A 24839-nucleotide genomic window follows, 5' to 3' on the forward strand; every position below is an offset into this window, starting at 1 on the left:
AGCTTGCACCCCTGAAGCAGTGACACAAGCTGTACCTATGCATGTGTCAGGCATGACTGGAGCTGGAGCTGCAGGGATAAAGGCAGTAGTGTCCTGAGGCTGCACACAGCAGTGGGGCCATGGGGCTGGCCCAGGAAACCATTCTTTTCTCTTAAGCCCCAGGGCCAGTGACAGTAAGGGCTGCTACAAAGGTCTCTGAAGTGCTTTCAAGGCCTTTTAACCCATTTTCTTGAATTACTAGCACTGGGCTCCTTCTCATGAAAATAGTGAAGCCTTCTGGATCTTCTCCCTGAAAACCAGCTTTGCCTTTGGACCATTTGTCCAGGTTGCAAATTTTCCAAAGGTTTAAGCTCTGTTTCTCATTTCAATATAAGTTCCAATTTATGGTCATTTCTTTGACCACACATAAGAACATAGGGTGTTCGACATAGGTTCGAGCTTTGCTGCTCAGAAGTTCATTCCACCAGATACAAAACCCTCAAGTTCAAAGTTTCACAGATTTCCAGGGCAGGGTCACGGTGTAGCCTATTTGCTAAGGCAAGACAAAAAACCTTCGCTCCGGTTCCCAGGAAGTTCCCCATTTTCATCTGAGACCTTCTAAGCCTGGCTTTCACTGTGCATCCTTCTGTCAGCCTTTTAATCACAACTATTTAACAAGGCTCTGCAATGGTCCAAACTTTCCCTCATCTTCCTGTCTTCTTCCAAGCGCTCCAAACTCTCTCACTTCTGGCCATTACACAATTCAGAACTCCCTTCTACATTGTCAGGTATCTTTGTCACAGCCTGGCAATGTGGTAAAAGAAGAAAAGTCCATTAAGAGGGGGAAACATCAAGAAGGCCTCCAAAAAAGCCCAGTGCTAATAGTCAAGAGATTGTGGGGAAGGCCTAGAAGACATTTCATAGCTTCACTTTGCAGTATTAATTTTCTGTATGTACATAAAGAAAAGAGGTTTAAATGGCTCACAGTTCTTCAGGCTGTAAAGAAAGCATAGTGGTTTCTGCCTCTAGAAGGACTCAGGAAGCCTCCCAATCATACCAGAAGGTCAAGCGGCAATGAAATGTTTTATATGGCGGGAGTAGAAGCAAGATAGAGACAGGAAAGTGGTGACATATCCTGTTATACCACTAGATCTTATGAGCGCTCACTATCAGGAGATCAGCATCAAGAAGATGGTGCTTTACTATTGGTGAAGGATCCTCCCACCACCCCATATCCACCCCCAACTGTTTCCAAGAAGAAGCCTGAGGCAGGGGCAGAGCCTCTTGGAAAATCTCTACTAGGGCAGTGCAGAAGGAAAATATAGGCTTGGAGCCCCACGCAGGATACCACCATCCTCCAGACCCCAGAGTCATAGACCCACCATCAGCTGACACCCTCAGTATGGAGAAGCTACAGGCACTCAACGCCAGCCCAGCCTATTTGAGCAGCAATGGGGGCTAAAGCCTGCAAAGTCATGGCTACGCTGCCCTAGTAGAGGTTTTCCATGAGCCTCTGTCTCTGCAGCAGGCTACTTCCCTCCTGCTACCCACCACTCTATAGCCAGCCTTCTCCTCCCCACCTCTGTTTACTTCCAACCCCACCCCTCTCCCATCCATTAATAAATCACCTCCCGGAAGGCCCCATCTGCAACATTCGGGATTACAATTACACATGAATTTAGGTAGGGGCACACAGCTAAAACATATTATTCTGACCCTGATCCCCCGATATCATGTCCATCTCACAGAGTAAAATACAATTATGCCTTTCCAAAAGCTGCCAAGTCCTAAGTCATTACAGCATTCACTCCAGTGTAAAAGGTTCAACATCTCACCTGAGAAAAGGCTACAGTTCCTTTTGCCTATGAGTCCCTGATTTTAAAAGGGAGTTCTTTTCTTTCAAGCTACAATGATGGTCCAGGCATTGGGTAAGTTTTCTCGATCCAAAGGGTAGAAGTTTGCCGGGAAAATAACACAAATGGGATCACAGGCCCAGTGCAAGTCCAAAACCCGGGAGATCAGTATCCATTCACTCTTACAGCTCCAAAACCATCATGAGAACTCACCATCATGAGGAAACATTAAGGAGATGGTGTTTAACCATTTGTGAGGGATCCTCTCCCAATGCCCACTTTTCTCCCCTCAACACAACTATAATCCCCCCATTCTCCCCAAACCCCACCTTCCAACACCCACTGCCCTCCATGATTAAATTATCTTACACCTGGCCCCAATTTTAACATTTCCGATTACAATTCCACATGCGTTTCTGTAGGGACACACAGCCAAATTTTATTATTCTGTCCCTGCCTCCCAAAATCTCATGTCCTTCTCACTTTGCAAAATAAAATGATGTCTTACTTACCATTTCCCCAAGCTGCAATCCTTTTTTACAGCCTGCAGAACCATGAGACAATTAAACAGCTTTTTGTTATGGTCATAGAGAAAATTAGTACTGGGAAGTGAAGCGATGAAACGGCTTCAATGATTTTCCCCATCATCTTGACTAAGACTCCCAAGATCTTAACTCAGTCCAACATTCACTCAAATGTCTGAAGCCCAAAATCTCACCTGAGACAAATCTGCACTTCCTTCTGCCCCTGAGCCTCTGAAATAAAAGCAAGTTAACTCCTTCCCAGATACAATGATTGTCCAGGCATTGAATAAGAGTCCCGATCCAAAAGAAAAATTTTTGCCAGAGAGAACAAAACACAAATGGGACTTACAGGTCCCATGAAAGTCTAAAACCCAGCAGGCCAGTTACTCAAACCCACAGCTCCGAAGTCATCCTTTTTTAATCCTTGTATCGGGTGTGAGGCTGGTCTCCCAAGGCCTTGGGCAGCTCTGCACCTGTGGCTTTGCAGGGTTCAGCCCCCCAAGCTGCCCTCAAGGGCTGTGCTGGTGTTGAGTGCCTGTAGCTTTTACCCACAGAGGGTACAAAGCTCTTGGTGGGTATATGAATCTGGGGTCTGCATGATGGTGGCCTCCAGTGTGGAGGTTCCAACCACATACTTACCCTCTGCAATGCCTTAGTAGAGGTTTTCCACTAGGCTCTGCCTTTTTGGCAGTCTTCTGTCTGGACACCCAGGCATATTCATACATCTTTTGAAATCTATACGGAGGCTCCCAAGCCTCTGGACTAGTGCTCTGTGAACCCGCTGGCTTAACACTATGTAGAAGCCATAAAGGTTTGTAGTTTGCACCCTCTGAAGCAGTGAACCAATCTGTCCCTGTGCATCTTTCAGTCAAGGTTGGAGCTGGAGCTGGGGCTGCCAGGATGCAGGCAGCAGTGTCCTGAGGCTGCATTCAGCAGCGGGGCCGGGGGCTGGCCCAGGAAACCATTCTTTTCTCCTAGGTCCCAGGGCCTCTGACAGCAAGGGCTACTGCAAACATTTCTGAAATGCCTCCAAGACTTTTTCCCCATTGTCTTGGCTACTAGCCCTGGGCTCCATTTTATGCAAATTTCTGGAGCCTTCATGAATTTTCCCCCTGAAAATCAGTTTTTCTTTTTGACCACTTGGCCAGGCTGCAAATGTTTCAAACTTTTGAGCTCTGCTTGTCATTTAAATGTCCATTCCAACTTGAGGTCCTTTTCTCGGTCACACATAACAGCACAGGCTGTTTGATGCAGACAGGACCCCTTTTGTGGTATGCTGCCTAGAAGTTCATTCCACCAGATACACACTAAATCATCACCCTCACCTCCAGGACAAAGTCAACCTACAGTCACGTTCTTTGCTACAATAAAACAAAAGTAACCTTGGCTCCTGTTCTCAGTAAGTTCCTCATTTTCATCTGAGAATCTCATAAGCCTGGCCTTCATGGTCCATCCTTCTGTCAGCCTTTTAATCACAACTATTTAACAAGTCTCTACAATGGTCCAAACTTTCCCTCATATTCCTGTCTTCTTTCAAGCTCTCCAAACTCTCCAAACTCCGGCTGTTACCCACTGCTGAAAGTGCTTTATATTTTTAGCTATCTCTGTTGCAGCATAGCAGTGTAGAAGAAAAAGAAGTCCATTTTCAGGAGGAAACTTCTAGAAGGCTTCAGATATTTGCATTAAAAAGAAACCCAGTGCTAAACGCCTCCATTTTGCAGTACTTATGTTCTGTATGATCACAACAAAAAGGGGTTTAATTGGCTCATGGTTCTGCAGGCTATAAAGGAAGCATAGTGGCTTCAGCTTCTGGGAGGACTCAGGAAGCTTCCCAATCATACCAGAAGGAAAACAGCAATGAAATGTTCCATATGGCAGGAATATGAGCAAGACAGAGGAAAGAGGTGCCACACCTTGTTATACAACCAGATCTCATGAGAACTCACTATCAGGAGATCAGCAGCAAGAAGATTAACCACTGATGAAGGATCCACCCACCAACCTACCTCCGCCCATTTCCAGACAGAAGCCTCATGCAGAGGCAGAGTCTCTTGGGAAGCCTCTACTATACTTCTATGGCAGCACAGAAGCAAAATATGGGCTTGAAGTCCCCACCCAGGATGCCACCATCCTCCAGACCCCAGAGTCATAGACCCACCAACAGCTCCCACCCTCAGGATGGAAAAGCTATAGGCACTCAACACCAGCCCAGCCACCGAGAGCAGCCATGGGGGCTAAAGCCTGCAAAGCCACAGGTGCACTGTCCTGGTAGAGGTTTTCCATGAGACTCTGTCTCTGCAGCAGGCTACTCCCCCTTCCTATTACCCACCACCCTACAACTAGCCCTCTCTTAACAACTCTACCCACCCCCTTTCTCCTTCTATCCCCACCTCTCCTGTCCATGATTAAATAATCTCCCACCAGACCCCAACTCCAACATTTGGGATTACAATTCCACGTGACTTTTCTATGGGCCCACAGCCAAACCATATTATGCTGACCTTGACACTTCCGAATGTCATGTCCTTCTCACATAGTAAAATACAAACATGCCTTTTCCAAAGTTTCCAAAAGCCTTAAGTCGTTCCTGCATTAACTCAAATGTAAAAAGTTCAAAGTCTCATCTGAGATAGGCTATTTTCTCTTCTGTCTATGAGTCCCTGAAATTAAAAGGGCATTCGTTTCTTTCAGGGTAGAATGATGGGTACAGGTATGGGGTAAGTTTTCTCAATCCAAACGGAAGAAATTTCCAAGAAAAATAACATAAATGTGACCACAAGCACAATGGACATCGAAAACCCAGCAGGCCAGTGTTCATTCAATCTCACAGCTCCAAAATCATGCAGAGAACTCACTCTCAGAAGGACAGCATTAAGGAGATGGTGTTTAACCATTTGTGAAGGATCCATCCCCACCCCTGCCTTTCACCCCCAACCCCACCATAATCCCCCCGAATCTTCCCCACCCCCACAACTTCCAACCTTCACTCTCCACCATGATTAAATCACCTTCCACTAGCCCCACTTTAACATTTCCCATTACAATTCCACATGAGTTTTGGTAGCGACACAGAGCCAAATCATATTATTCTGTCCCTGGTCCCCCAAATCTCATGTCTTTCTCACATTGCAAAATGCAGTGATGCCTTCCCTACAGTCCCTGAGATCTTAACTCATTCCAGCACTTACTCCAATGTCCAAAGCCCAAAGTCTTATCTGAGACAAGTCTACAGCCCCTTCTGCCCATGAGACACTTAATTAAAAAGCAAGTTAACTTTATAATTCCAAGGTACAATGATTGTACAGGCAATGGGTACACATCCCCAGCCAATAGAAGAAAAAAAAATGCTAGAAATAAGTATACAACACAGACGGGACTCATAGGATACACAGACGTCCAAAATCCAGCAGGCCAGTCACTCAATCCTACAGCTCCAAAATCAACCTTTTTGAATCGCTGTCCCACATCCATGGCACAGGGGTGTGAAGGCTGGGCTCCCAAGGACTTCAGCAGATCTGCACCTGTGGCTTTGCAGTGTTCAGCCCCCGTGGCTGCTCTCATGGACAGGGCTGGTGTTGAGTGCCTGTAGCTTTTCCACAGTGAGAGTGCAAGCTGTTTGTGGGTCTATGAATCTGGGGTTTGGAGAATGATGCCTCCCTGTGTGTGGGCTTCAACCCTATAAGTCCTTTCTTTGCTGCCCTCGTAGAGGTTTTCCATGAGGCCCTGCCCCTTGGAAAATCTTCTTTTCTGGACATCCAGGTTTTTCTGTGCATCTTCTGGAGTCTGAACAGAGGTTTCCAAGCCTCTAGCCTCTTGCTCTGTACACCTGCTGGCTTAACACTATATGGAAACCATCAAGGCATGGAGCCACCTCTGAAGCAGTATGCCTTCAAAATCTTTTTCCCATTGTCTTGGCTGTTTGTACTGGGCTCCTTTTATGCAGATACTCCAAGCCTTCTTGAATTTTCCCCCTGAAAATCGGCTTTTCTTTTTGACCACTTGTTCAGGCTGTAGGTTTTCCAAACTTCAGATCTCCACTTGTCATTTAAATAGAAGTTCCAACTTGAAGTCATTTCTTAGGTCACACATAAGAACACAGGCTGTTCAATGCAGAGAGGACACCTCTTGCACGATGCTGCAGAGATGTTCATTCCACCAGAAACATTTTAAATCTTCACTCCCAAGTTCATAGTTTCACAGATCTCTGGGGCAGGGTCACTGTGCAGCCACATTCTTTGCTAAGGCCAATGAAATGGAACCTTGCCTCTTGTTCACAGGAAATTCCTCATTTTCATCTGGGACCTTTTAAGTCTGGACTTCAGAGTTGATCCTTCTGTCAGCCTTCTCATCACAAGCATTTCACAGTTCTCTATAGTGGTCAAACTTTTCCTCATCTTGCTGTCTTGTAAGCTTTCCCAACTCTCCTGACCTCTGTCTTTTACCCACTTCTGAACCTGCTTCTACATTGTCAGCTATCTTTATCACAACCTGGCAATGTGGTAAAAGAAGACAAGTCCATTTTCAGGGAGAAAATTCATGAAGGCTTCAGATATTTGCATGAAAAGTAGCTGAGTGCTGGTTGCCAAGACAAAAAGGAAAAGACCTTGAAGGCATTTCATAGCTCCACTTCCTAGTACTAATTTTCTGTATGACCATAAAGAAAAGAGATTTCATTGGCTCATATTAAATGAGCCAATTAAATCTGCAGGCAGTAAAGGAAGCATAGTGGCTTCTGCTTCTGGGAAGACTCAGGAAGCCTCACAACCATACCAGAAAGTCAAGGGGCAAGGAGATGTTTCTTGTGGCAAGATTAAGAGAGGAAAGACGTGTCACACCCTGTTATATAACCAGATATCGTGAAAATGCACTATCATGAGGACAGCGTCAAGAAGATAGTGCTTAACCATTGGTGAATGATATGCCTCCCACGCCCACCTCCCACTGTTTCCAGGCAGAACACTACTGCAGAGGCAGAGTTCCTGGGAAGCCTCTACTAGGGCAGTGAAGAAGGAAAATATGGACTTGGAGCCCCCACGCAGGGGACCACCACCCTGCAGATCCAAGATTCATAGACCCACCAACAGCTTACACCCTCAGTGTGGAAAAGCTACAAGCACTTAACACTAGTCCAGTCCATGAGAGCAGCCCTGGGGACTCAAACCTGCAAAGCCACAGGTGCATTGCCCTAGGAGGGCTTTTCCATGAGGCTCTGCCTCTGCAGAAGGCTACTCTCACTTCCTACTACCCACCACCCTACAGGCAACCTACAGCCAACCTACTCCTTCCCACCCTAAACACCCCCCTTTTTTCCTTCTACACCCAGCCCAGTATCCATTATTAAATCACTCCCTCATCTTTCTATCATGCTCTAATGCCTCCAAACCCTCCCAATATTTGTTAGCCACTACTGAGCCTGCTTCTAATTTTTCAGGTATCTGTATAGCAGGTTGGCTTTGTAGCAATAACACAAAACCCCATTTAAGGGGAAAAATTCAAGAAGATTTCAGAAATTTGCATATCAAGAAGCCCTGCGCTGATAGCCAAGATGAAGGGATAAAGGCCTTGAAAACATTTCCCAGCTCTCTCTGCAGTTCTAACTTTCTGTATTATTGCAAATAAAAGAGGTTTAATTGATTCATGGTTCTACAAGCTGTGAAGGAAGCAAAGTGTCTTTACTGTTTCTGGGAGGATTCAGAAAGCCTCCTAATGGTACCAGAAAGCCAACGGATAATGAGCTGTCTCCTAAGGCAGGAGTAGGAGCAAGATAGAGTGAGGAAAGAGGTTCCACAGCCTTCTGAAAAACCAGATCCCATGAAACTTACTCACCATCAGGAGGACAGAATCAAGGTGCTTTATCATTCATGAAAGATCCACCCCCACCCTTTTATGACTAAATCTTTTTCCACCTAGGCCTCCCCATGTGGAATATAATTCCTTATGGGTTTTGATAGGGACATAGAGACAAACCATATTATTCTGTCCCTGACCCCATGAACATCATGTCCTTCTCACATTGCAAAATACAATCATGCCTTGCCAGCATGAGTCTTAACTCATTACAGCATTAACTCAAAGTTACAAAGTCCAAAGCCTCATCTGAGTCAACGTTATAGCCTCTTTTGCCTATGAGCCTCTGAAATAAAAAGCAAGTTCACTGCTTCTAAGGTATAATAATGGGACAGGCATTGTGGAAGCTTTCCATATCCAAAAGGAAGACATTTTCCAGAAAGCTTCTTATTTCTCTCTGAGACCTCTTCAGTCTGGCCTTCGCTGTCCATGTTTCTGTCAGGATTTTTGTCACAACCATTTAACCAGTCTCTAAGATACTCCAAAAATTTTCTCATCTGTCTTTTTTTGAGCCCTCCAAACTCTTCCAACTTCTGCCCATTACCTGGTTCCAAAGCTGTTTCCACATTCTCAGGTATCTTTATAGCAGTGCTCCAATCCTCATTTGCCATTTTCTGTATGATTTATTTTGAAAAAGAGGTTTAATTAGCCTACGGCTCTGCAGGGTGGACAGGCAGCACAGTGGCTCAGTGGCTTCTGCTTCTGGGAGTTCTCAGATATCTCTCCATCTTTATGCAAGGCAAAGAAAGAGTGAGTTGTCTCACATAGCAAGAGGAAAACACGGAGAGTAGGGAGGTGACATAGAGTTTTCAGTGACTAGGTCTCACGAGAAGTCACTCATGATTGTGAAGATGGTACAAGGGCATGGTGCTGAACCATTCATGAGAAATTTGCCTTCATAATTCAATCACCTTATACCAGGATCCACCTTCCACATTAGGAAATATAATTAAATATGAGATTTGGTGGGGACACATATTCGAATTGCATCATCCATCTTTGAGTATCAAGACATCCACAGCGGGCTTTACCCAGCCAACTTCTTTGAGACTCTTGATAGGGTTTGAGGTCTACAGCATATACACTAAAATATTTACACTTCAAAAGCCAATAAAATGACATTATCATTTTTTCCAAAAGTCACAGTGGTAGTGTCAGCATTCGTAGCATGACTTAGTTCATATTTACTACTGTTTCTCTTCTATCACCATATAAACTGTTTCCTACACAGTTCTGTATTCAGCTGGATTTCAAAATCATCCTGGCACTACCACCGATAGCTGGCACTAGCTCTTTGCTAGTGTTGTTATTCTGCTGTAGAAAGTATCCTTGAACTGGAAACAGTCCTCAATAAATATCTAGTCATTCAAGTCTATAAATTCCTAGGTGACTTTTTGAAAAAATAGTCTCTCTTTTGTAAGAAATGCTGCATCTGTGATTTCATGTCTCTCATTCAAATTGGATGGAAGTGGTAAAGTTTAAAAGAGAATTTTTACAAAAGATTGATTTACCTGATTTTGAGTATTTCTTACAGTCTTTGGTTTCATCTCTAGTGATTGAACAGTCGGTTCAAGTTGTTTTGCCTCAACTTCTGTCTTATGTTGTTTCTCTTTCCTTTCTAATTCTTCTCTAATTTTTTTGTACAGCATATTAACATTTGTTTTTTCTTCATTTTCTTGTTTTAAGGTGTGTCTGCAGATAAAGATATTTATCTGAAATTCATTTTGCTAAAAAATAAAAAGTTCATCTTGTGATCCACCTCTTCATATGTTGTTTATTATCCTAATAAAATTTCTATGTTCTGGATTAGTCTTCCTTTCTAGTTCTCAGATATTTAATTTCTCACTTCAACATCTTCAAAAGAATGCATATACTTGAAAAGTAGTAAGGAAAGACTATTCTGCTGAAGTTTCTGTTCATAGTCATTCTACCATTTATTATAAAAAAGGAAACTGGAGATTGTTCAGGAAAGTTACAAGTTCAAAATTACCTTTTTAAATCACACAGTCATAATTACTCCCTAATTTTAAAAAGATCATTTACAATTAGCTAATTTTTAAAGGTATTATTTATTGACAAGTGTATAAGTTCACTAGAAATAAATTTTAATCTTTATGAAACATTGCAGGTATCTCTCCAAATGATTGACAGTGTAAGATGGCACCTTTGGATGTCTTTCACATAAACTATGTGCAGATTGCTGTAATCCAAAACTAGGCTAAAGAGTCTAATATCTCCACACTTTTTATATTTCTTTCTTAATGCTTTCAATTCACCTTGTTATTACATCCATTTTATATATTTATTGGCCTATTGTGCATTATGTGTAATATATAATTAATACCCTTAATAAGTGTGTGTATGTTTACACAAGTTATGTTTTCCTGTGAAATCTAGTTCCAAAAGTGAAGTTGTCGAGTTAAAGTGATGTCGGGTTATTTGAAATTTTGATACACAGCACTAAGTTACCCTTCAGAAATAATTTACCAATGTCATGTACCGACAGTGTATGAGAATGCCTTTTTCCTCACATTTGCCAACACTAGTAATTACTTTTTAAATATCAGCATGACCTTAAAAAATATATATTATTTTATGTTAATTTGCATTTTTCTGATTACCAGACAGGGCTAAAGGTTCCTGGTAAAAGTATAAAACTTGTTAATCATAAAGAATATCAGTCCAAGTTTGAATTAGTTTATAGCACAATGACAATTATCTGCTGCTAAATATTGCTATAGGCGGCCAGGCACATTGGCTCACTCCTGTAAACCCAGCATTTTGGGAGGCTGAGGTGGGCAGAACACCTGAGATCAGGAGTTCGAGACCAGCCTGGCTAGCATGGTGAAACACCATGTCTACTAAACATACAAAATATTAGCCGGGCATGCTGGCACATGCCAGTAATCACAGCTACTGTGGAGGCTGAGGCAGGAGAATCGCTTGAACCCAGGAGGCAGAGGTTGCAGGGAACTGAGATCACACCATTCCACTCCAGCTTGGGCAACGAGAGAAATTCCATCTCAAAACCAAAAATCAAAACAAACAAACCAACCAACAAACAAAAGAAACTGTAGGCTTACCTATCATGCTCTTCCTTCAGTTTCTTGGGAAATTGCTGAGGATATATTTTCCCAATCTTTCTTTGTTGGGTTAATCTGTCAGCAGCTGCAGAAAATGGGCTATCACATAGATTTTCTGATATTTGTATTTTTCCACTTTTGTTTGTATTATTTCTATCTTTGACTTTTAATAAAGGTAATATTATTAATAATTATTTTATTTAATAAAAATAACTTTTTCCCTGAATTTTTCACTTGATTCAGAATAGCTGCCACCATCTTAATCATAAAAATATTTTGTGCTTAATTTTATCATTTTACATAATTATTATAATTATAAGATAGTCTTATGATTTCATCATTGAAACTTTTTAAAAGTCTGCTCATTTCTGTTTGAGTGAATAGAAGGATTTTCCAAAATTTCAAAAAGGGCTCTTCTCCATTTCGTGCTTTTATTCCCATCCACTCTTTGCTCCCTGATACAAATTTTTTTGCTATCTGACTAGCAGAAACAGAGAAATAAAAAGACACAGGCACAACATATGTCTTCTGTTTTTACCACCTGGATTTTACACGAAATAGCCACATTAAGAAGATGTGACCTTGTAGGGCCTCAGGAACAGAAAAGAAGCTTCCCTTTTTCTGCACTAAGCTATTCTTTTCCCCACTGCCTTTTATCTCTTTTTTTCTTTTTCATATGAATCCTGGGACATCAAAAAAGCAAAGGTGCTCCGTGAACTATGGGAACACAAGCTTGCCATAGCACGAAAAGCAGAGTGAAATTGCTGAGTTTCTAGCGCAGAATTCTGGAAAATGAGATGATTTCCAGATTTCACACTCAGTTACCACAAAAGTTTTTGGTGGAAAACATATGGTACAGTTACCTACTTTAGTCCCATTATCTACTGATAATGGGAGTCAAACCAACCAAGACATATTAAATGTTTCATCCAAAGCTCAAAGCTCCTAAGGTGGCATTCCCTAGCATTTCATGGCCCCAAATAACATGACACAATTCCATATTGCTGAATTACATGAATTACCAAATAAATTTATCAAATTAGTCAGATATACTAAAAGTCTAACTTAAGCAAAGCCATTTAATGTCTCACAGGGTGGAAAAAGGCCTCATCTGCTTTACTTTGAAAGAAGTAAATCTCCAGATTGTTGTCAATCTTTAGAACACAAGGTACAGAACTCAACTTTCTACTAAAGAGTCAAAGTGCTAATTATTTGGCTGAGAAGTTATGCTTCTTATATGATAAAAATCACATATGTCAAAACTTACCATACTTTATTAAACAATATAAAGGTCTGATTCAACAGAAATATTGGAGAGTGTTAATTTTTTGAAATATGTGGAAGTTTTTTTTTAAATTTATTTATTATTATACTTTAAGTTCTAGGGTACATGTGCATAACGTGCAGGTTTGTTACATATGTATACTTGTGCCATGTTGGTGTGCTGCACCCATCAACTCGTCAGCACCCATCAACTTGTCATTTACATCAGGTATAACTCCCAATGCAATCCCTCCCCCCTCCCCCCTCCCCATGATAGGCCCCGGTGTGTTATGTTCCCCTTCCTGAGTCCAAGTGATCTCATTGTTCAGTTCCCACCTATGAGTGAGAACATGCGGTGTTTAGTTTTCTGTTCTTGTGATAGTTTGCTAAGAATGATGGTTTCCAGCTGCATCCATGTCCCTACAAAAGACACAAACTCATCCTTTTTGATGGCTGCATAGTATTCCATGGTGTATATGTGCCACATTTTCTTAATCCAATCTGTCACTGATGGACATTTGGGTTGATTCCAAGTCTTTGCTATTGTGAATAGTGCTGCAATAAACATACGTGTGCATGTATCTTTATAGCAGCATGATTTATAATCCTTTGGGTATATACCCAGTAATGGGATGGCTGGGTCATATGGTACATCTAGTTCTAGATCCTTGAGGAATCGCCATGCTGTTTTCCATAATGGTTGAACTAGTTTACAATCCCACCAACAGTGTAAAAGTGTTCCTATTTCTCCACATCCTCTCCAGCACCTGTTGTTTCCTGACTTTTGAATGATCGCCATTCTAACTGGTGTGAGATGGTATCTCATTGTGGTTTTGATTTTCATTTCTCTGATGGCCAGTGATGATGAGCATTTTTTCATGTGTCTGTTGGCTGTATGAATGTCTTCTTTTGAGAAATGTCTGTTCATATCCTTTGCCCACTTTTTGATGGGGTTGTTTGTTTTTTTCTTGTAAATTTGTTTGAGTTCTTTGTAGATTCTGGATATTAGCCCTTTGTCAGATGAGTAGATTGCAAAAATTTTCTCCCATTCTGTAGGTTGCCTGTTCACTCTGATGGTAGTTTCTTTTGCTGTGCAGAATGTGGAAGTATACTTTTTTTTTCAAAAATATTTGAAATAACCATGATGGGACTGTAAGTTCAATTTGAACTAAGCAGATAAACTTGCATACATGAAAACACATTAAACAGACTCCTTTGGCTGGGAATATTCGTTCCAATTCTCAAGGCTAGAAGTGTTTTTCTGGCTCTTCTCAGTCATTGCTTCCCTCCCACTGTATTCTCATTCTATCATTAAATAACTGTAATTCATCTCTAAATGAATACAGAAAAAAGAATCTAGAATCTAGAGCTTGTTTCTTCAGCAATTTCTTTGTTTATCTGGTTCAGAACGTCACATGGTATACGGCTGAATTAATTTCCCAGCTCATATGCCACTAGGAAGACTCATAGTGAGACTTAGGTTGATTAATGAACAAATATTATGAGAATATTCTCCAGAACCATTATTTAGATAGCAGCACTAATCTACGTTGACACATAATTACACATTTAGATAACCCCACTGTAACTGTACACATCAGATTTTCTTGAATAGAAAATTAGACAGATCAAATAACTGCTGAAGAGAAAAAAGAGAAGCAGCAAGTGAACCTCTGTCTTTTGAAGTGGATCTGTCTCTATCCCCAAAGCCAGGAACTCTACTTGTACAGGCCTACATCATTCTTAAACCTTGGAATATCTTGCTGTAAGTCTTCTAGCTATACTTTTTATTTTCTCTCACTTTGTGGTAGAGAATAACTCACATTTTATAATTCAAGATTCATGCTTTTCTAGTTATTAGCACTGGGTTTGTCATATAGTGACTTCTGGAACAAGCACTGTATTGGTTTTCTGTTATTATAAGTATGTGTAACAGCAGATTTACTGTGGCTTTCTATCTGAACCATATGCTTCATTTCTTTGGGGTGCGTAAACCACAAATCAAAAAGACGTTCAGGATCTCTGGACTGAGGCCAATGCCTAATGTCTAATTTCCAATTAGTGGTATTTGGCTTTATATTTTTTGCCACTTGCATGTTAAACTCTTAATCTCTTTCATTTGAATCATAATTACTGGGTTTCTTAATTTTTCGGTTTCTTTATCATTACAAAAATTTTCTTTGTATTAGAAACAAGCTATGTGTCTGGTTTGTTATCATTTTTATAGTCTGATTTATTTTCAGTTAAATGAAGCTTAGAACATAATTGGTAAGTAGATTTCAGGGACCTGGAGTGTGAATAGAAGGAGAAGACATTTGACATGGGCTTCCTCTGTTCAGGTGCTGCCTGGAATGCCACAGAGTTAGACCCTCCAGATGTATCTTCCTCCTCACCACCTGGGGCATGATTCACCAGATTAAAGGGAACTGCCGTTAAGTTTGTCCCTCTTTAGAGTTACTATGTAGGAGCTCTTCCTCAGGGCAAGCAGAAATTGTGGAGTTTTCAAAACTTTCACCAATATTCAGCTTGAACTTGTTTGTAATGAATTTTAAAGGAAGTCGTGAATATACAGATATATTGCCTTTATCACAATTCCTACCAGGTTCTGGTTCTTGAGACATTTTTTCCCCACAGGTGCAAAAGGTGAAAACCAATTTTCTTGTTTTGTTTCTCAGATGTCTTTTCTGTCAGTGTGCATGTTTTAAAATTAGCTTTGATCAAGAATAAACCAAGGAATATTAGAAAATCATTACAATTTAACTGTGAAACTTAATCTATGTGTTGCTACTCTTCAATTACAGGATCATAACTAAAAAGTGAAAAAGAATTTGCCTTGGCTTAACATAAGAGAAAAACATGAACCGGCAAGCTGAATTCTCAGTGTTTGTTTGGACTAAACTTAATTCGTTATGTGTTAAATCTACCAGAAATGAATTCAAAGATGATATGTGGAATTATAAAAGCTTCCTCTCTTAAAAAGATTTTACCACCAATCAGAAAGAGAACCAAAATTTTAAATTCTAATTCAAATAATATACTATCATAGTGTTATGTATCTAGATAGACTTTCTGCTTATATCCACTTCTAATATATTTTAAGTTCCACTAGCGATAGTGGACGAATTTTTAAAATTTTGGTAATATTTACTACTTATTTATGTTGAAATAAAGTGATTGTTTGTACCCTGACACCAATGGTCCCATTCTGCAAGGTATAATTCTCTTAATAGGCAACTGGTTGACTTTTATGACCCCATTCATTCCCTGAATACAGACACTGAAGTCAACTGGCAACCACAAAACAGAAGAAATCCTTAAACTCAGCACTGGTGACCAGCAATATAAAACTGCAACATTTGAACCACTGGCAATGATGACTCCTTTAACATTAGTTTAACTCAGTGGCCATCATTGTTAAATTTTTCATAATTTCTATTCCTTAGTAATGTGACTCAATATTTTATGTTACCTTCTGTATTATGAGTAAGGTTAAAAAATAAAAGAACAAGATAATTCTGGAAACTTCTTGCCTCAATTCCAAGGGGAAACATAGCTATGAGTTACTACAGAGGGTAGGAATATCTTAAGTTTCATAACTGGTTAAATGTTTTAAAAATTAAATATAAAATTATGTTTTATTGGATTCAAAAGAAATAGCCTAAAATTTTGTGTCATTTGGACTATGCTTTTTTGCTAAAGGAAAAAAAAAAAAAAGCTAATATGAAACAAGAAACTTAAATGTTTGTATAGCTGTGGTTGCTTCTTTTCACTTCTTTCAAACCTTTCTCAGTCTTCCTCTGAAGCCACTAGTAAGCATTGTTCTGTTGAGAAATTCATAGGTTTAGTTCAAATGAACTGTGAACAGTTAGATAAATACTATAAACTTTATAAAAATAAATAGAGAATAACATTTCTTTGTATTTCATATTTTAAGAGTTTAAATGAAGCTTAATGTTTACTGAAATATTTACTTATTTAAGAAATACTTCTAATTATCTAAAACTTCAACAAACCACTTGGGGAGACACCAGATATCACTAGGTTCAAGCCATACACTATCTCAGGGTCACTCACACATTGTTCCACCCAACATAAATAAACAAAACTGTTGGAAACAAAACAAAATTTTAAAATACAGTCAAAATATACAATGTAACACTTTGCTTCATAGTAGTTTTTGAACAAAACACTAACTGAGTTGGCAGTTACTAATAATTTGCAAAATTATTGCTGTTTATACATTAATTAGTGTGCACCCCAATTTTTACATTCCATATGTTGTACTATTCTGAAAAATTTATTTTAATCTTTTAAGACTCAGAATGTAGGCTGTGCATCATAGCTCACGTCTGTACTCCCAGCACTTTGGAAGGCCAAAATGGGAGAATTGTTTAAGGCCAAGAGTTTAAGACCAGTTTGGGAACGGAAGCTAAACTATGACTCTACAAAAAATTACACAGGCATGATGATATGTGCCTACAGTTCCAGCTACTTAAGAAGTTTCGGTGAGAAGATCCCTTGAGCCCAGGAGTTTGAGGTTGCAGTGAGTCTCAGTCATGCCATTGCACTCCACCCTGGGAGATAGAGTAAGAACTTGTCTCCAGCAACAGAAAAAAAAAAAAAAAAAAAGGCTCGGAATGCTATGTGAAGTCTTCCTTGATTCTAGCTATCTTTATCCACATACACAGGTGTCTGCTTCTTGGGGATCCCTTAGTACTCTGTCAATTTAATTAGTGTCACTTTACCAGCTGAAATGCACATCGTGTCTTTATATGTCGATCCCCTTTGCTGCTAGACTGTAGAAGACAATCTTTTGAATCATCTTTCTATAAACAGCCTTAACTTTGCTAAATAATTAGTTATTAAGTTCCTGTTAAGTGTTAGGCACTGGGGTATAAGGAGGGAAAATAAAAGCTGTCAGGGATCGCTTTCCTTTTTTTTTTTTTTTTTTTTTTGAGACAGAGTCTCATGCTGTTGCCCAGGCTGGAGTGCAGTGGCGCGATCTCGGCTCACTGCAAGCTCCGCCTCCTGGGTTCACGCCATTCTCCTGCCTCAGCCTCCTGAGTAGCTAGGACTACAGGCGCCCGCCACCGCGCCCGGCTAATTTTTTTTTTTGTATTTTTAGTAGAGACGAGGTTTCATTGTGGTCTCGATCTCCTGACCTTGTGATCCGCCCGCCTCGGCCTCCCAAAGTGCTGGGATTACAGGCTTGAGCCACCGCGCCCGGCCAGGGATCGCTTTCCTAAAGATCACGCATGAGTTGAGACTTAGAGAGTGAGGTTAGCCAGATTAAGTGAGGCAGAGGGCAGGAAAGGGTGAGCACATGCCAGGCAGCAACAAGAGAGGGAGAGAAGCCTCTGAGAGTGTATATATTTCTCTACAAAAGAGGAATGGTGAGGGGAGCATTACCGGCAGCTCAGTAATTCCAGAGGAAAAGGTAGATGGAGAAAGGGCTATGGATGGAGATTTGGGCAGAAGTCGGTTCCTTTTTCTTTCTTTCTTTTTTTTTTTTTTTTTTTGGAGACATGGTCTTACTCCGTTTCCCAGACTGAAATGTAGTGGCATGATCTCAGCTCACCGCAACCCAGCCTCCCAGGTTCAAGCAATTCTCCTGCCTCATCCTCCCAAATAGCTGAGATTACATGCACGTGCCAATACTGCCTGCTAATTTTTGTATTTTTAGTAGAGATGGTGTTTCATCATGTTGGCCAGGCTGGTCTCGAACTTCTGACCTCAAATGATCCACTCACCTCAGCCTCCCAAAGTGCTGGGATTACAGACATGAACCACCATGCACAATCCAGAAATTAGTTTCTGAAAGCCTTATATAAACCTTTAAGATGCTTGGACATTAGGTATTCAGGAGTGATTCACAGATCTGTTTGCATTAGAGATAATTAACTCTAAATAGTGTGAGGAGCATAAATTCTGAGGAATATAAATAAATGAACAAAGATAAACTATAAGCCAATGTTGCAAAGATGATGCAGGCCTGAGGAGATATTTTTAGAAATATTTAAAATATAAGTATCAGTGGCCATTATAAGAATGGATTTTTATTGAATGAATAAATGTATATATCTGGGTCCCTGGAAAAACACATTCTGCTCATTACTTTACAAAAGTTATCAAATGAGAAGCAAAATAATATACATAAACTGTTTCAGTTACTTGTACTTACTTTATACTTTTACTGTTTCAGTTTTACTGTGCTGAGAAAATGCATTTGGGTTTTGTGACTGCTGTTGTTGTTGTTGTTGTTTGAGATGGAGTTTCATTCTTGCTGCCCAGGCTGAAGAGCGATGGTGCAATCCCAGCTCACCACAATCTCTGCCTCTCGGAGAGAGGATATGAAGCAGTACCATATTGTCCTCTACCCCAACAAACACACTCTTTCTTCAAGGTCTAATGTATTTTACAAGTCCTGTAATTGCTATTAACTCAGACAAGTTACTTAACTAGAATCTCTCACTTTGTACTAAACTTTTGTTATTTACTACAATTTACTTTGAATCACTCAATGATGTCTATTATATATTTTGTTTTCCATGAGAAATTTGTTTATTAATAATGAAGGTTCTTCAGAGATAAGAAAATATTTGAATAACTAACTTTGTACATAAACACATTAAGGTTAAATACCCATGACATTATTGTGCGTTTCTGTGTACTAGAGGCAAAAACTTCAAAAAATAGTTTAATGAATATACATTAAATAAAAAACTACTTTCATTAAACTGAGATGATCTTCCCTCATGTATGAATACCTTCAGAATTCATATGTGAAGCCTTAAATATAGATCAAAGATTTGTATAAAATATAATAGCATAAAAAAATCTTATTTTTTGTTGGCACAGTGGCTCCCACCTCTCATTCCAGCACATTGGAAAGCTGAGTTGGGCAGACCACTTGAGGTCAGGAGTTGGAGAGCACCCTGGCCAACATGGTGAAACCCTATCTCTAATAAAAATAGAAAAATTAGCAGGGTGTGGGAGCACGTGCATGTGGTATCAGCTACTTGAGGGGCTGAGGCAGGAGAATTGCTTGAACTCGAGAGGCAGAGGTTGTAATGAGCCAAGACTGAGCCACTGCACTCCAGCCTGGGTGACAGAGCAAGACTGTGTCTAAAAAACACAAACAAACTAACAAAAAACATAATTGTTCCCATATAAAAATAAGTCTAGTTCACACTAGATCTGAAACATACACAATGCCTTGGGACAGGACAGAAATATATTTAACAAGTTATGTTCCTGGTTTCTGTATAAATAAAACTGTTGAATTTAAGCTTTTAAGACAAGTCAAGGAAAAGAACAAGAAATATAAAAGCGAAACTTGAAAGTTCATTTCACCATCAAGGGCCCATGATCACTAGACATTCACAAACTATATATATTTTTCAAAACATTAGTTCTGAATTTTGATCTGAGTATCCCCGTAGTTTCAGTTTCATTCAAGGATGTCCAAGAGGTCAAATAAGACAATGCCATTTGCTGTTTTCAGTTTTCTTTTCTGAGAAGAGCACAGCAAACTTCTTCAGAGAAATGAATTGTCCTAACTTCAGCGGCTAAAGACTCATGAGTCATAGTTCTAAGGGCATTTATAAAATATGGTGGTGCATGCTTGCATTCTGAATTTTTCAGCTTTAAACTCTCATATAGTAAACATTAGTAAATACAAACTGAACAAAAGCCTTTTTAATCTGACATGATTTTTGTTTTTATCTTTTAAGGGAATACAATGAAAAGTGTAAAATGAATTAAACCAGAGATAATCATATCACTGTGGGTACATCTGGAAGATATAATACAACGTACACCAAAGAAAGTGACAGAAAGGTATGTAAAGTGTATAACCACTCACATACCATTTTAGGACACAAATAAAACTTCTGCATATTACTTCTGGGCATCACAATATAGTTAAAGATTTCAAAAGGGCATTGAAATGAAAAACAACCAATTTATTATGTCGGTAGCCTCTATGCAATCATGTTTCAAAAACCTTAACATCAAAATGTCTCAAAATCCCCATTCTAAAAGACTGTGTCTACCAGTTATAAATGAATAAATACTTTTCTCATTTTTAATAAAGATGCCACAAACACACACATACACACACCTATACATATACATACACACACAGCTCATTAGAACATCTAATTGGCTTCAGATCATCAGTGTAATAACACTAGCAGCAAGTCTCTAAAGTTAAAACAGAAACTGACACGTTAATCAGTTAAGCTTTCCTCCAGGTAAAGATCAGAACTCCAACTAGCACATAACTCACTGGAAATATCTGAGAGTCTCAAAATTCACTGCTTTGAATCCCTGTCAAGTATAAAAATTTTGTATTGAAAACTTTCATGAGGGGTCCTAAATCTACATCCCTAGCCCAAATCTCATTTCTGAGCTTTAGACTCATCATTTTACTGCATACTTGGTATGACTGCTTTGATGTCCCATAGGCATCTCTTAAGTGAAACATCATTCCTTCCAAGCCTACTCCTCCTATATTCCTTTTCTCAGTGAATGCCATCCATCTTCACAAGTAGGAAACATAAACATTAACATAAATTGCTATCCTCACTACCATCATCTGCACCCAGCTTCCAATTAAATGGTTTCACACCAAATCACTAGAACTTGGGCTGAGTGTGGCGTCTAATGCCTGTAATATCGGCAGTTTGGGAGGCCAAGGCAGAAGGAATGCTTAAGCTCAGGAGTACGAGACTAGCCTGGGCAACATGGTAAATTCCCATTAAAAAAAAAAAAACAAAAAACTATCCAGGACTGGTGGTGCACACCTGTAGTCCAAGTTACTAGACTGAAGGGGGAGGATCAATTGAGCCCAGGAGGTCAAGTCTGCACTAAGCCATGATTGTGCCAGTGCACTCCAGCGTGGGCAACAGAGCGAGACCTTGTCTCAAAAAAAATTTAAATGATTATTCCACAAACACTTATAAATCAAGCTGAACATCTATGCATGAAGAAGTGTTAGACATGGTTTCTACCTGATGGGAGCTCATCATGTGTGGAGAAATGGATGCTAAAAGTGTCACGATAGAGGGAAGCGCAGGGAGCCATGAGAGCACATAGAACAAGGAGCTAACCCACACTGGGCAATTACTGAAGGCTTCTTGATGGTGCTGATACCTAAGCTGCAGCTTAAAACACAACTCAGGGTTACCCAGACCAAACTCTCCACTGGCGGAAATCTATTTGACACTCAGAAAATGTTTGTTGATTATAAGAACGTAAGTAGTGACCCTATGAAATTTACATTACTGGCTAACCCAATTAACTGAATACATTTACTTACATCTTCAGTTTGTTATCTTAAATTACAGGCTTTTCCCTTTTATTTGCATAATATAACATATTCTTTCTTCAAATCCAACAGTGCAAAGATAAAAGTCAAACTCAACTCTATTCCTAACGAGGTTCAAATTCAACAAATATTATTAAATATTACTTACAAAAGGTGTCAGGTACTAAAAAATAATTTTTTGTTTCTTTTGTTTTGTTTTAGACAGGAACTCACTCTGTCACCCAGGCTGCAGTGCAGTGGCACAATTACAGGTCACTGCACCCTCGACCTCCTGAGCTCAAGTGATCCTCCTACCTCATCCTCCTGAGTATCTGAGACTACAGGTGCACGCCACCATGTCTGGCTAATTTGTGTATTCCTTGTAGAGATGGAGTTTTGCTATGTTGCCCATGTTAGCCTTGAACTCCTGGGCTCAAGCGATCCACCTGCCTTGGCCTCCAAAGTGCTGAGATTACAGGTGTGAGCTACCACACTTGGCCAAGGAAAAGGTTTTCAATGGATATGTAAGTAAATGTTAGTAAAGAGTGATGGAGTGTGGAAGAAGCAAGTGAAATCTCACTTGTAAGAAGGACTCTGCCCTGATGATAGTATCCAGGAAGTTGGTAAATTCTTTTCCATGTTCATAATTATTCACCTTGTACCAAAATACATTCTAGAGCAGAAAGAGTATAAGCATCTAGCTGTACCACAATAAAAAAAATGCACAAAACATAATTATCACTAAAGTGACAAATAAGTGGCAAAGTAAAAAAGCCATTAGTCTCATACATCCTAGCTAACTCATGAGGTAGACTAGAACAGATATATTCAACAACGTGGTAATATAGGGAAAAGCTTATAGTGAAAACAAAAATGGAGAACTCACATATAATGAATAAGGTAAACTTTACATCACATATAAATCCAAGAAAGTATAAACATCTGAATTGAAAGTTTTAGACTACCCTAAACTTCAATTAAGCTGGGTATAATGTAAGAATGATAGAAATTTAGTAAGTGAAAACCTAATAAACTCTCATATTCTGTTTAAAAGATTCAGAGTAGAAGAAGGAAAATTGGCCTGGAACCAACTAAAAGCAACTTTAACAACCAGAAGAATCCAGAGTTGCTTATCCACTAATGAAATACTCAATTTGGTCAAAAGAAATATCATTGGTCTACTGTCCCCCACCACTGGAGGAATGGAACGCTCAGGCTTTACTATGGCCTGGATGAAAGACTTCTCACTGCCTTTTCCTTTAATTCTATGATTAAGAAATCTTCTAATGACAAATTTGGTTCCCATATACACTGACAGCAGAAAAGGGGTATTCTAGTTAGCAGATATGAACATTTTGCTTACAATAATTTTTTTAATTAGCTGACAATCTGGCTTATACATTAGTCTCCTGAATATGGTTCACACAGAATCCTTGGTGACTGACATGTATTTAAATATCTATAATCTCCTCTAAGATCTGAATGGTTATTTGTTGGATTTAACAAAAGAAAGCCATGCAAGTTGTTTGGGCTTTAGATACTTACTCTTTTTAGGGGATAAACATTAACTGGACCTAACATTAACTTCAGAGGTTCTAGAGAAGGTCCCTGGTTTCCTTGTTTCAGGGCAAGCAGAGCCGTCTTTCATAGATTCTCTGAATTCTTAAAATAGATCTATAAATTTGGATATAAAGTACAAGAGAGTAGGTATTCATAAATTAGAACAACATAAAGTCTAAAACTCCTCATTAATTGGAAATAAATTATGAAATCCTGGACACTTTATTGAGTGAATGAAGACATCTAATTCATTTGGCAAGTCAGTTATGAGAGCTTCTACCATTTCTGTGTGACAGGTAATACTGTAATAAACTGACATGTAATACTGTAAAGCTCTGTAAAAAAATTTTAAACCAGCCTATTTGTATAAAGGAGATGTTAACAATTCATGCTCCCTTGAACCTCTTCATTTTTACTTTTAGGACAGGAGCATTCATTAACACACTCAATCAATTACTAAACACACACAATCAGTTTCTAAAATAAATATTATCAAGCAGTAACCAAAAACCTCAACTTAAGGCTATCATACCCAAACTCAACTATTCAGAAGCCAATTTAAGTAATCCATGCCTCCTTGGCAAGAGTGTATGGATAATACCTTTTCCTTGTGATAGTAAAGCCTATCCATTTTCTTACCCTCACCCAGTATCAGCTTTTATGCTTTACAGACAAAGCAGATAATGAACATACTGCTTGGAAATCTTGAGTTTTTATTAAAAGGTACACATAGAGTTATATCTAAATCACTGGCTACAATGATCTAAAATGCAGAGTTTTATCTAAATAATTTGCTATGATGGTGTAAAACCACTTTATTTACATCTTATATTAATCACAGGACAAAAAATCATACATTACCTTTATTTTCAGAACTACAGTCTGTTGCTATCTGGCGCAGGCAACGTGTCTTCATAACCCTATGATACTATGTATTTACCCCCAAGCAAACAGAAGTGATATCCAGGCCCCCCTTCCACAATCAACAGCCTAGAGAAGGAAAATCAAAGACACTGAGACAATTCATTTTAGCAAGAAGTGAATCTGCCACCCCAAATAGCAGAAAACAAAATTTTAAAAGTAAACTGTATAATTTATATGAACAGTATTCACAAAAGTTATTCACAGTATTTTAAATAAAAAATTACACAACTGTGTTTCTGAAAATGTTACAATAAAATTATATCTGTGTGTAAAATGTCTGTTTTATGTGTACATTTGTGTGTGTGAGAAAGGGGGTTATGAATTATCAAGCATATGTACCAAAACATTAGAAGTTGTTATCTTTGCATAAGGAGATAATGATTTTTACTTTCTTCTTTATGCCTTAATATATCATCATCTCAAAATTTACAATCAGAATTCATTATAAGCTATTGTATATGTATGTATGTATGTATGTATGTATGTATGTATGTAT

The 24839-nt window shown here is 39.2% G+C and overlaps 2 protein-coding genes across 3 annotated transcripts in view; one reads left to right on the top strand and one right to left on the bottom strand.

The window, feature by feature from the left end:
* LOC144332012 (uncharacterized) overlaps positions 1–9465 on the bottom strand; it is a 35267-nt gene extending 25802 nt beyond the window's left edge. For both annotated transcript variants that reach the window (XM_077951031.1, XM_077951032.1), the window contains exon 1: positions 8183–9465. In XM_077951031.1, coding sequence (XP_077807157.1) covers positions 8183–8215 — 33 coding nt within the window. In that variant the 5' untranslated portion in view covers positions 8216–9465. The remainder of the gene's footprint in view (positions 1–8182) is intronic.
* LOC144331493 (uncharacterized) overlaps positions 1–24617 on the top strand; it is a 137440-nt gene extending 112823 nt beyond the window's left edge. Inside the window, exons 3-4 of the mRNA XM_077949053.1 lie at positions 20283–20388; positions 22082–24617. Coding sequence (XP_077805179.1) covers positions 20283–20313 — 31 coding nt within the window. The 3' untranslated portion in view covers positions 20314–20388; positions 22082–24617. The remainder of the gene's footprint in view (positions 1–20282; positions 20389–22081) is intronic.
* The last annotated feature ends 222 nt before the right edge of the window (positions 24618–24839 follow it).

The sequence above is a fragment of the Macaca mulatta genome, chromosome 10 (genome assembly GCF_049350105.2).
Source record: "Macaca mulatta isolate MMU2019108-1 chromosome 10, T2T-MMU8v2.0, whole genome shotgun sequence".
In the NCBI taxonomy this organism is placed as follows: Eukaryota; Metazoa; Chordata; class Mammalia; order Primates; family Cercopithecidae; genus Macaca; species Macaca mulatta.